Source organism: Ammospiza caudacuta, chromosome 23, assembly GCF_027887145.1.
Source record: "Ammospiza caudacuta isolate bAmmCau1 chromosome 23, bAmmCau1.pri, whole genome shotgun sequence".
NCBI lineage: Eukaryota > Metazoa > Chordata > Aves > Passeriformes > Passerellidae > Ammospiza > Ammospiza caudacuta.
Genome location: NC_080615.1, coordinates 9,253,060 through 9,264,854, shown reverse-complemented (window position 1 = coordinate 9,264,854; position 11,795 = coordinate 9,253,060). Strand labels below are relative to the sequence as shown.

The 11,795-nt window shown below is 44.5% G+C and overlaps 1 protein-coding gene across 1 annotated transcript; it reads right to left on the bottom strand.

Annotated features, from left to right (window-relative positions):
• Positions 1 to 183: 183 nt before the first annotated feature.
• On the bottom strand, positions 184 to 10,377 carry VPS11 (VPS11 core subunit of CORVET and HOPS complexes). The gene is made up of 16 exons (XM_058819040.1): positions 10,224 to 10,377; positions 9,741 to 9,889; positions 9,414 to 9,549; positions 8,202 to 8,365; positions 7,854 to 8,101; positions 7,252 to 7,453; positions 6,826 to 6,977; positions 5,686 to 5,872; positions 5,126 to 5,269; positions 4,457 to 4,645; positions 3,382 to 3,543; positions 2,769 to 2,908; positions 2,256 to 2,458; positions 1,497 to 1,668; positions 1,160 to 1,382; positions 184 to 456 (listed from the first exon to the last, which is right to left on the bottom strand). The coding sequence occupies exons 1-16, from the start codon at positions 10,375 to 10,377 to the stop codon at positions 292 to 294; spliced, it is 2,790 nt and encodes a 929-aa protein (XP_058675023.1). The 3' UTR covers positions 184 to 291.
• Positions 10,378 to 11,795: the final 1,418 nt, after the last annotated feature.

Here is an 11,795-nt window from a genome sequence, read left to right as displayed (position 1 = left end):
CCCCGCCCCCTCCCCCCCACGTGACCGGCGGCCTCGCCCCCGCAGCCCTACCACGTGAACAGCCCCGCCCCCGCCCGCCCAGAGGCCCCGCCCCCGCCCGCCCAGAGGCCCCGCCCCTCTCCCCGCGCGCCCGGAGCGCCGCCCGGCCGGGCCGGTCACTGAGGGCCGCGCTGCGGCACTGTCCGGCCACGCTGCTTTATTGGGAGCCAAGGGGGGAAGCCAAATACAGGGGGCCCAGGACACAGGGGGGACCCCGTACAACACGAAAGGGCTTGCGGACAGGGCCTGGAGTCAGGTACTGCGTTTGGTGTGGATAAGCAGCTCCCGCTGCAGGCCAGCCTCGATCGTTGTAGCAGTCTTTCCCGAGGGCAAGTCCGTGATCAGGGTGAGCTTATTGAAGACGCCGCGACCAAAGTAGTCAGCAACGACTGAGAAGCCATCATTTGAACACTTGAGCTGCCAGACAGAAAGCAGCAGCATCAGCAAAAGCCTTCAGAGCGTCTTGCTTCTAGCCTCCTTCCTTTCTCCCTCTGCATTTAGAAGCCTCTGGTTTAGTGGACTGTTGGACAGGGCAGCTCTTTGCTCAGTCCACGCAAGGGCTGGGTGTAGCAGAAGAACCTGCTAGATTTTCTGATGCTGGCCATTCCAGCTCCTGTTTCAATGCCACTTCTGAGCCATGCACCGAGGTAATGAGCAACTGAATTAAGCAGGAAGGTGTATGCCTCAACTGCTCTAGTTCCCACGTGTGTTAACATTTTCCAGCTAATGTCCCATTCTTACACTCAACACTTAATTACTCCTTGGGGAACACAAGGTAGATGCCACATTTTGGTGCTGTCCCCATTCCAATTCACACTGTTCTTCTTTCTTTCTCCCTAATTAGTTCTATACAACTTGTTGACCAGCTGTCACACTGACCAATAGGTCTCGAGGGTCAGGTGAGGACAGATTCTCTCTTTCACAGAGCCAACAATGACTCTTCGTGCCCTTTACACAATGCAGTCACCCTAGGGTCTAATGCCTCATTATCCAGTTGACATAACCTTTTTTACAAAATATTCTCAAGCCTTCTATATTCTACCAGCCTCCATTTACAGGTCCATAAATGAATCCAAACTCTATTTCAACTTGGTAAGATAGACAATATAAGTTAGCCTACCTGATGCTGAAACTGGTCATGCAGATCTCTCTTCTGTTCCTGGGCTCGGATCATGTCCATCACTTTGCGATTTTCTGGCATGCAAGTAGGACATTCTGAATCACTCTCAGAGTAGCTTTCAAAGCAGTGCTGGTGAAAGGAATGACCGCACAGGAAGTGGACTGAAGGGAGCTCCAATGCACTGGTGCAAATGCTACACTTGGTCTTCTGAAAAATCTTGGGACTGAGTGACAAGATGGAGAAGTGTGAGAAAGACAAACTACACTTCACCTTACTAAAAGAAAACAGCAGTTCTGTCCTTGAATAGGACTAGACAAGACAGCACACATTCCTGCACCTTGCTTTTAGCTCTTCAATTTCCAGACGGATCCTCGTAGTTTCTTCTCGGTATTTCTGAATTCTCTGCTCATCCTGCTCTATCTGGCGGCTTTGCTTCTGCAGCTTGTTGACAAGATAATCCTTAATCACAGACAGGGTGGCTGTGGAGTTATGAGCCAGCGTCTGCACAACTGAGAGCAACTGAGATGTTAGTTTAAACACAAGCACAAAAACTGCAGCTATGCTTGTACTGCCAGGGCAGACTGCTTTCCTGGGACAGGCCACTTACAGGCAAAGACAGCTGGCATTCTCATGGAATTGGAAGAGCTCACTTAAAGATTCTCTTTCACTTAAAGATTCTCTTTCAATTTATCTCTTCCAGAAATGGGTGACTGGGAGCACGTCGGGATAACTCAGACCAAAAGGGACAAAGGAAGGATACAGTAGTGGAATGGATTTTAGTTCTCCACCAAGGCTCAACAGGAGCACACCCTGCACTGCCCCACACTGACAGACAGAAATCATGTATGAGACATCTCACTGACACTGTAGATCTTTCTCCCTAACTAAGGAGCTGTGACTGACATTGTTTTTCCCTATGGAGCTTATTACTTCAAATGGTAGGCTCCAATTTAATTGATTCTTCTAATGTCTGATCTACAGAAAGCACTACAAACAAGTCTGGGTTGGAGTCTTTCGTGGTTTGTTTTTCTGGTTTTTGCTTGGGTTGGGGTTCTATGGCAGAGGAGGCTGAGGGTTGAATGTCATATGTCATTACCAAGCAGCGGAGGCATAAGATTCTTGTTCTCTATGTGTTTCAGCACTGCAGCAATATACTCTTTGCAGTTCTCCTCCTTCCGTGCAAAGTAGCTAAGAGCCTGTTCCCAGAGACAAGCCTCTTGGTCGCCATACAACTCGCACACCTCAATCACCTTCTTGTACTGCTCATTCTGCATGTGGTAGTGCATGATCTGTTGGAAACTATGGGAGAAAGACTCATCAGCTGCAACAATCCATCTTGCCCTTTGAGGTTTTACAGGGACCTCAGCTTTTCACCCAGCCACGCAATCCCCAGACTCACACAGAAGCCAAAGACAAGTCTTTTTTTCACTCTATGTAACTGCCTTGCTTCAACAGTGAGGTATTTCTGCAGAGTAATCATCTACCATGCCTATCTTGAGATGCTAAAGAGGTCACTACTGTTAATGGTACAGACATTTATGGTTCAGAAATCGCTGCAGTGGGGGCAAGAGGGGAAGGACAAGACTCTAAAGACAAGAGTAACACTCACAGTTTGCCTTGCTCATAGAGGTAGAGAACACCATCCTTGAAATTGTGCATCTGACATAAGACCAAGGCCTTATCAAAGACTGTTTTGAACCTTCCACTCTTCAGGAGGGTGAGGGCTTCATTGTGCAACTTCTCCTTGATCTACAAAGAAGGGGGAGAGGTCAAGAAGAGGAACCCAGGCACACCCACATACACACTATTTTGCACTATGACCTGACAATTTGGAGCTCTTTCATGCAGGTCAGTTTTGGCACTTGCTCTTTAAACCTTTTAAGCAAGCAGGACATGATTTTCTTTGCCCAAACAGCCAACATCCTCACAGATCCAGGCAAGCAAGTAAAGATACTTTTGTGGGCAAGCCAGCTGCTCAGAGGCTGTATTGTCTGGAATCTGTCCTTAAATGATATACAAACAAAACAAGTTCAGCCGTCCTGAAGGGAATAGTCTCCCAGATACAAGGCTGCTTTCCCATTTCTGTGCTATTTGTCCAGCACAGCATATGTATTGCCTCATGTTGTCAATGCCCAGCTGGAAAGGGCATTGCAGGAATGCAAATATGACTCACAGACACCAAATCTTTCCCCTCAAAACACAATGCTGGAGGGAGCTCAAACCTGCTCATCTTGCTCATGTGCCCAGTTCTGCAGTCGAAGTTCCAGTAAAGTGTCATAGACACCCTGTGGAGAGTCAGCCTGCACCTCAGTCATGTGCTCCAGAAAAGCTTTCAGTTCTCGGGAATTGTTTGCAAAGACTGGGATGAACTCCTCTGAATTAGCCTGTAAAACAGTCAGAAAAAGACAAGCACCCACATCAGTCTAAGCCACACTAGTGCTTCCTTCCTTCCATGAGAAATGTTTGTTTCCAGAGTCTCAGACAGGACAGATACAGCACAATACAGGATGCTGACAACATCAAGGATCAATCCTGAGCAATAACTTTAAGAGGTCCCCTGCCTCTAGGACTACCAGTACATCAGAATGGGGCTTCTCATGGAATCATTGAATAGTTTCAGTGTGAAGGGAACTTTAAAGGTCATCTAGTCCAATACCCCTGCAAAGAGCTGAGACATCTTCCATTTCACCAAGTTGCTCAGGTCCACATCCAACCTGATCTGAGTGTTTCCAGGGATGGGGCCATCTACCAATTCTCTGGGCGACCTGTTTCACCAACCTCTTTATAAAAAGTTCCTTCCTACTATCTAGTCTAAATCTGCTCTCTTTTACTTTAAAATTATTACCTCTTGTAGCATCAGAACAGGCCCTGTAAAAAAGTTTTTCCTCATCTTTCCTATAAATTGAGTACTGAAAGGCTGCAATGAGGTCTCCCTGAAGCCTTCCCTTATCCAGACTGGGCAACCCCAGCTCACTCAGCCTTTCTTCAGAGCAGGTGTGTTCCATCCCTCTGACCATTTTTATAGCCCTCCTCTGGACCCACTCCAAAAGGTCCATGTCTCTTCTGTGCTAAGGGTTCCAGAGCTAGACACAGTATTCCAGGTGGGGTCTCATCTGAGCAGAGTTTATTAAGTTATAATTCTCAGAGTTTATTAAGTTATTATTAAGTTATAATTCTTGAGAGTTTATTAAGTATAATTATACTTAAAACATCAGGATGGCAACACAAGGTATGCAGAAGCACTCACTGCAAAGTTACTACTGGAGAGCAACAACTCTCAGTCAACACAAACCCTACCTTTTTTCCTTCTAGCATCCCAGGGCCTTCATTACCTCCTGAGGGACGGTAATCAGTGCAAAGGATCTTCAGCAATTCAGTGGTCTTCTTAGGAACATGGTGCATCAGGATTTTACCATATCGCTTCATGTTACTCTCTGCCTGTTCAAAGGGCAGTTTTCCAATGTAGTGCAAAGCCTCTTGGTAGTTCTGTGAAGACAGACAACAAAACAATCACAGGACACTGGCCTCTGCTCTCTACTTTGAGCTTAGGACAGAAAGCATTGAAGACATGCTGTGAGTATGCCACAAATCCCATTTGCTCTGAATTATCACCTAGTTCACCATTCCCGTTCATTTTTCTCCTCAGGGAGAAAGACTGGATACAGCCTGGGGGAAACATTTAGATGAATCCCCAACTAAGTACTCTTCTTACAGTTCTCTTCTTAAAGGGCACCGTAAAAAGCCACATCAGAAAGAAAACAAGAACTTCTGAATTCCCCATCTAGTCTAACACACAAGCAAAAGCAGAAAGGCAACACACCAACAGCAACAAGTATTGTTGGTGCTGTTCTCATCAGTGTGCTATCCTCAGCAAAGAGGTCAGTGAAATTATATTCTCACTAAAGAGGAGGCTAGGGAATTGGTATTCTCCCCAGTAAGAACACATGCACAGTTATGTCTCCTCACCTTGATGTCCTCTAACTGGATTTTGAGGTACCATTCATGATGCTCATGCTTCTCTGCCAGGTACACAGCATGGGAGTAGTAGCCAGCTTGGCGAAGTACCTTGATAGCCGTTTCCACATCAAAGTGGACCTCACTCTCACTCGTCTCCAAGAACGAAAGCAAAGAGATGGTCCCTCAGAAAAATTCTAACAGTCCAGAAGCAGTAATCATTTATGTCAGAGGAGGAAAACATGAGCAGGGACAATCATGCAAGAGATTGTACCTCTCATGCAAGAGAAAAATCCCCCATGCAGAAAGGAAGGAGTCTAACCACTTCTCATTTGCTTGCCAGTTGCACTGAGAGAAGCAAGCCCACTCCAGACCCAGATGGCAAACCAACCAAACTGAGAAAGTAAGCAAGAGCTTGGAAATAAAGGAGCAAAGACCAGGGTACTGAGTGGTAAATTCATTATTCTCTCTCTTAACAGTCATAGAGGAGGAAATTTACAATTTCACCACAACTCCTTTTTAATTATTATGATGACATAAAAATGTAGCACGATTCCATGTCTACCCAATACCTTAATGAACTCTTCCAGTTTGGAGCTGTCTTTGAGTTTGGTATAGCAATTCAGCAGAAGTGTAGTGTGGTCTGCATTGGCCAGGGACTGCAGATGGAGCATCTGTAGATAAGCAGTAAGGTTGTGGATACGCTGAGCATCCAGGAATTTCCGAATAACATAAGATGGTTCTAGCTTCCCTATAGTTCTGTGAGGGGAAGAGTTACAAGATATTGTATACTCATGAAATCAAAATAAACGGAGAAATTAACAACAGAACACAGAGAAACCTTAACTTCAGCAGGTACTAACCCTCTTGGGACTATTCAGCTATGCATCAGAAGCAACAACTAGTTATGGTGTAAGACCACCCAACTGCACACACACTGATACAAAGGCCTTGATCGGGACAACCATGACAGCATACAAGGAGTTAATCTTCCCTTAAAGGTGGCAGTGAGAAGACAGATTAGGCTCTGAGCACAGCAGACTGGAACAAAAGCTACATTTTCCTTCATTTCAGTCACATAACTCAAAGTCAGCTTTAAATGCTCATGCTCTAAACATAGAGCAGTTCAGTCACAGTTACTGTGACAGTTAAAGCAAGGTCAAGGTAAAAAGATGTGCTGACTCTCACTGGATGTCAGGGACCCCGGAGCATCAGCTCCACAATAATTTACCACTTTGTGGCATTTTAAAAACTGAACATTAAGTTTTCAGTAAGCCCCAAAACAAGACTGCTCTGAGTTCTAGTTTTAAAAAACCCAAGATGTTTTAAAACTGACAATTAACTCTTTGAGTACTTTCCAAGAAGACTGCCAAACATGGTCAAATTCCATCATCTATCTTGCACAGTGATCCCTTTTTTATAATGATAGGCCCCACTAGGCCCCACTCCATCCCAGTAGGCCTACATTATTCATGTTAAAATATGATCAAAGGGAAGAACTTTATCCTAAGTTGTACAAAGAGATTTTCAAGCAACTTGTTCAAAGACTTTTAGTCTCACTGACATCCTTCTCTGTATGGGTAGAATTTTCACCTCAAGTCATACTTTTTTTTGTTTTGGACTGTTTTAATTCCTGTGCTGAAACAGAAATCAAGGCCTATGATGCTGCTACCTGTACTACAACATCACAGCTCCATAGGACCCCCACCTACCGAATATACTGCTGAATGGCTCCATCATGGTTTCCCTTGTTATAGAGATGATCACCATACTGACGGAAAATCTCTGACAAACCATCGCTGTCCAAATGGTGGCTCTTGGCCAGGTTAATGGCCATTTCAAATAAGTTCTTTCTGAACAGCATCTGTTAAATACATGGTAAGAGCAGTACAAGAGAAATACCACCCCACCAAACAAGTTCAAACACACGTGGAAAACAAGTTGTTTCTTCATCTTAGTGCATTCGTGCGCTTGGGCCTTTACATACCAATTGTCTTATAACACTGGCTATACTGAAAAGCTATTCGGTCACTTGTTATGTAATTCACTTACCTGAATGGTTCAATTTTTCAGTCTACAGAGCCAGTACAATCTTACAGACATAAGGCAGAGACTAACAAGAAAACAAATTTACATGCCTCGAGTTTGGTTTGTGTATCCTTCTCCTGAAGTACATGGATCTTCCCATCTCTGGTCAGTACATAGAGAGATCCCCACTCTGCCAAGACATCCACTATGTCATCAAAGATTGAGCTGTATGCAATGAATTTGTTGCACAAGTCATAGATATTCAGGACTTGTTTGTCTGAATTCTGTGCCTCGTTCCCAGCAAATTCTGACCTGGAGAGCGGAATAAACTTTTAGAAAACAAGAAGAACATAACCTGAAATCTTGATACCTTTTCAAACTAGGGATGTATAGAAAGCAAGATAAACAGAGTTCATTCGGGCAATTAAACTAAGTGGATCCTGAGGGAAACCACCATGTATTTATACACAAATTCCATCATCCTGTTACACTGAGAAATTCATAGGACTGGAAAAAATTCCCCTCATTCAGCACATTTAACTGTGCTACTCTCATAATGGAAATTAATCAATATATGGGTCGGGATGAACCTCAACATCCAACAGAGTGGCAATCTGCCCCCAAGAGCAAAGCTTCACAGGGAAGAAGGAGAAGGAGAAAAAGCATGAAGCTGCATGAGCAAAAAGAACTTATCTGTTTCAAGGAGCCCTACTTTGGGGAAGTCTTTCGGTCCTTGGAGACAATGATGAGGTACCCCCGATACCAGTGAACAATCAGCTTTTGTCCCTCGAAGGCAAAGCAGGGGCCACGTTCGTCTGGTTGGTAAAGGTACACACATTCATTTCCTGCCACAATGAACTGGAGATCCTGGGAGGGGTCACTGAGAGATGAACAGCGCAATCCACAACCATGAGTGTCCAGCTCCAGGTGAGGATAGTCTTTCACTGAAAGCATATAAGACTACAGAGGAAACTCGAGGGTTTGGAGATCACTCTGAACTAGACTCTGAAACCAAGAGAATTTGCCAGTCAGAATAACATTTTTTCAACTAGCTTCTCACCTGGATATTCTCTGTGGTCACCACAAATAGATGTGTTGTTTTGCCAGACTGTCGAAAAGCGAGGCCGGTAACGGGGTAACTGCCTTCATGTAGGATCTGGGTCTTACTATGCCGATCTCGAGTGATGTCTCCTTTAGTAAGTACAACACTCCCATCTGCAAAACCTGGTGAAGCAGACAGACTAAACTATTACTTATACAACACACCTGAAATTTTATCCAGCATAAGTTAGGGAAGCTCCAGTCAGCAACAATACCATGCTCACTAGCATGGTATAAAGCAATGGAATTGCCACAGGTTCTCATGTCAAGTCAGTCTTTGCCAAATCACTTCCCACTGCTCCAGTTACAGTTCAGAGCTGCCACACAACTGCACATAGGATAGCACTGATCAGCAAGGGTTAACTTGCTTTCCACACACAAACTTCACATGCAGATTAATTTTGTTTGTCTGTATTTTGTTTTACAAATGGCCTTCCCATACTGCAACTACAACTATAATTTCAAGTTCCTTGCTTATTCAAAATATCCTACACACTGTAAAAAAGACCAGAGGGAGATTTTTCTAGAGTAAAACACACAGTTTTCATCGCTTGCCAACAGCCCCAGTCTTGTAAGTTGTTCCAGGCTTGAAAGCCACCGCACACACAGGGAAAGCTTTTTTGATTTCACTGTAGGGACCAAGTCAGCTGAGAGCACTTGTAATCTCACAACATTACTGCTGTTATTCTGTCAGAAGAGTTAAGCAAGAAACCTTAGCAAGGAACAGTCAAATCCAAAAAGGGAAATTTGCTTTTTCTCTTTGAAAAAAGGTTTGTATAACAAGCTTGAAAAAGTATCTCTGTAACATTAGGTATCACAAGACTTGCATTTTTTCCTGTACCAACAGAAGCTAAATTTAGTACTAAGTTCAATAAATACGTAGCCTTACCAACTGGCAGGGAAAAGAGGACATCAACTAAAAACACATGCTTCTAAGTATCAAAGTTATTATTTTAAAATATACACTTAGGCTAAATTTACGCATTTAGCTCTTGAGCTCTAGGGTAGCACAAGATACACAGTATCTCTGTGAGGATAATGTAACAATGGAGTGAGAAAAAAGATCATCAGGATCTTCTATGGTGGTTTTTGTATCTTCTATTCATGCTCACTACCTCTCAGTAAGGACTGTAATATTTTCCCTAAGCTATTATAGTTCAGCTTTACTTACCGATAGCCATGAAATTAAGATTCTCGTGGACAGTTAGGCAGGATACAACCGTGGGCTTGTTACCTGGTATTGCTGGAAAAATTCGTGTGCAAAGAGGGTTACCACCATCTCGTTTCTCCAGGTTCCAGACTTTCACCTACAAACAACGATGATCTGGCATAAGCAAAACATGGGGTATTAGTAGGCCATGACCTGGCATCAAAACGTTATAGGACCCAGAATGAAGAAGCTACTCAGGGTAAGAAAGGGCTACTGAGATGATCACAATAGTCTTTAAGAAAGAACGGTATTACAAATGCGATTTCCTCTCTTCATCATTTAACTTACCAAAGGATTTATACCCTCCTCATCCTCACCAATAGAAACCAGGATACTGTGCTGCTTCAGCTGGTACAGATGTGTCACCCTTAGCTTGTAAGCTTGGAAACTGCTGAGTTGAAGGGAGCGAGGCAAAAACCAAATCTGACCTTCCATATTTAGATCACAGTTAAGGCACATAAGGGGACCAAAAAAAAAAAAAAAAAAAAAAAAAAAGCCCCACACCTCCAATCGTACAAGAATCTGCATGCCTTTTGCGGACTCCTGGTAGAGTTACAGCAAATACTTCTGCAGAGCAACCCCGGAGCACCAACACATCCAGCGGCGCTTTGGGGTTTTTGTTTAAACAAAGCCGACAGCGGAAAGCTGCCGCATTCCCAAGGCCGGAGCACCCTCCGGCCCGCGGTAGACAGCGCCCAGGACTCGCCTGCCACGCAGCCTCGGCGAGACCGAGCGCCGCGCAGGCCACAGCCCCGGCCCCGCACAGGATATCTCCGAACACGAGGCTTCCCCGGCCCGAGTCGCAGACCGCGATGCCCGGGGGCAGCGCGAAAGGCTTCGCACCGGCTCCATCCGGCCCCGAGGGCTCCCTCACCGTCTCTCTGTCAAAAAAGACGAACCGGCGCCACTGCAGGTAGGCAGCCATGTTGGGGCCGGCCCCGCGCCCCGCCCCTCACGTGACCTGAGTCTCCGCCCCTCGGGTGGCGCACGCGCGGGCGGGGCAGCTGCCGTGCCAAGACATTTAAAGACCGAATTTTGGACGGACATACTGGAAAAAAACCCCAGGAATTTAAAAGTCAGAACGGTGTCAGAAACCTTAAACGAGTCATTTTACAGTAATATTTTTGCATTACAGTATAGAATATATAATCTTTATAATTTGCCTCTCTCCAACGGGAAATAAATAATAGTATATACAAAATAACTGTATATACAATTAATAGTATATACAAAAAGGCTTGACCTTTAAATGTGGACAAAAACTAATGAAATCTGGATATTTGCTGTGAGCTCAGCAATATGATTAATTATCTGTGTTATAACAGATCAAACTTCTTGGCTTAACAAAAGCAATACAGCACATATATTAAAAATAAAGCTATACCTTTGAATACATGTGTAAACTAGTTGAATACATGTGTAACGTAATCCCAGCAAATCACAACACATTCAGCATTTATGTACTTACACAGTATTTCATTTCATTGCAACTGTGCATATTTACTGCTCCAGCGCCCCAAGCACTGCTCAAAGTGGGACCTTGTTTGCAATCTGAAATACTTAGTTACCATTATGGTAAATTCCGTAGGACTCATTTGTTAAATTGTTTAACTTAAGCTATCAATTAAGTGCTGTTAGGTTTGCTGGTAAACCTTTATGCATAAACCACTGGTGAAGTCCAGGGCCTAGCTGAGCAGGGTGGGGGTTGATTCAACCCTGTGACTCCACTTATCCATTCCTATCCTTACTTTTCTGGCCCTTCTCCCCCAGCATCCATGCAGATAAATTTGGGGTGATTTGGTTTTAGATTGGGTGTAGCCTGCTTTTACCCTGCGTGCTTTAACAATCTAGGCTACAGCAGAGTGAACCTTGCCACTGAACTTTGCCCTGCTTTCACTTTTACATTAAACCTGCTTTTGCCAACTCCTTTGCTGGTGATTTTTAAAGCATCTTTAAAAGACTCTTTCCAACCACCAGAACCATAGCACACACAATGTCTTCTGCAACACAAACAGCCAGCAAGGCAGAAGTCAGGATGACTCAATGAAAGACATGAGGACACAGCCCCAGCAGGATCTGCAGTGGTCCTCTGGTCCCTTGCAGAAATTCTCATTGTCAAAGAAGCAGCTAACTTGGCACTGCAACCAGATGCCATGTGGAGTCTTCTAGTCTTGAGGAGACAAGACTGTGGAGCATTCAACCCTGGAAAAAACAGCTGCCATGTGGAACGTCTGTGCAGAAAAAGGATGTCCTCTCATGGACATAGCTCATTTTATTGTGAGCCTCCTTTTCTTGAGGCTTCTCTCCAAAGGTTGTTGCATCCAATGCAGACCATGAGTCTCT

Excerpts from the sequence above, each read along its gene's own strand:
- VPS11 (XM_058819040.1), bottom strand. The coding sequence starts at position 10,377 with ATGGCTGCCTACCTGCAGTGGCGCCGGTTCGTCTTTTTTGACAGAGAG. Across the intron at positions 9,550-9,740 it reads AGGAGGGTATAAATCCTTTG|GTGAAAGTCTGGAACCTGGA; the intron begins GTAAGTTAAATG and ends CGTTGTTTGTAG. Across the intron at positions 4,646-5,125 it reads TCCAGTTAGAGGACATCAAG|AACTACCAAGAGGCTTTGCA; the intron begins GTGAGGAGACAT and ends CTGTCTTCACAG.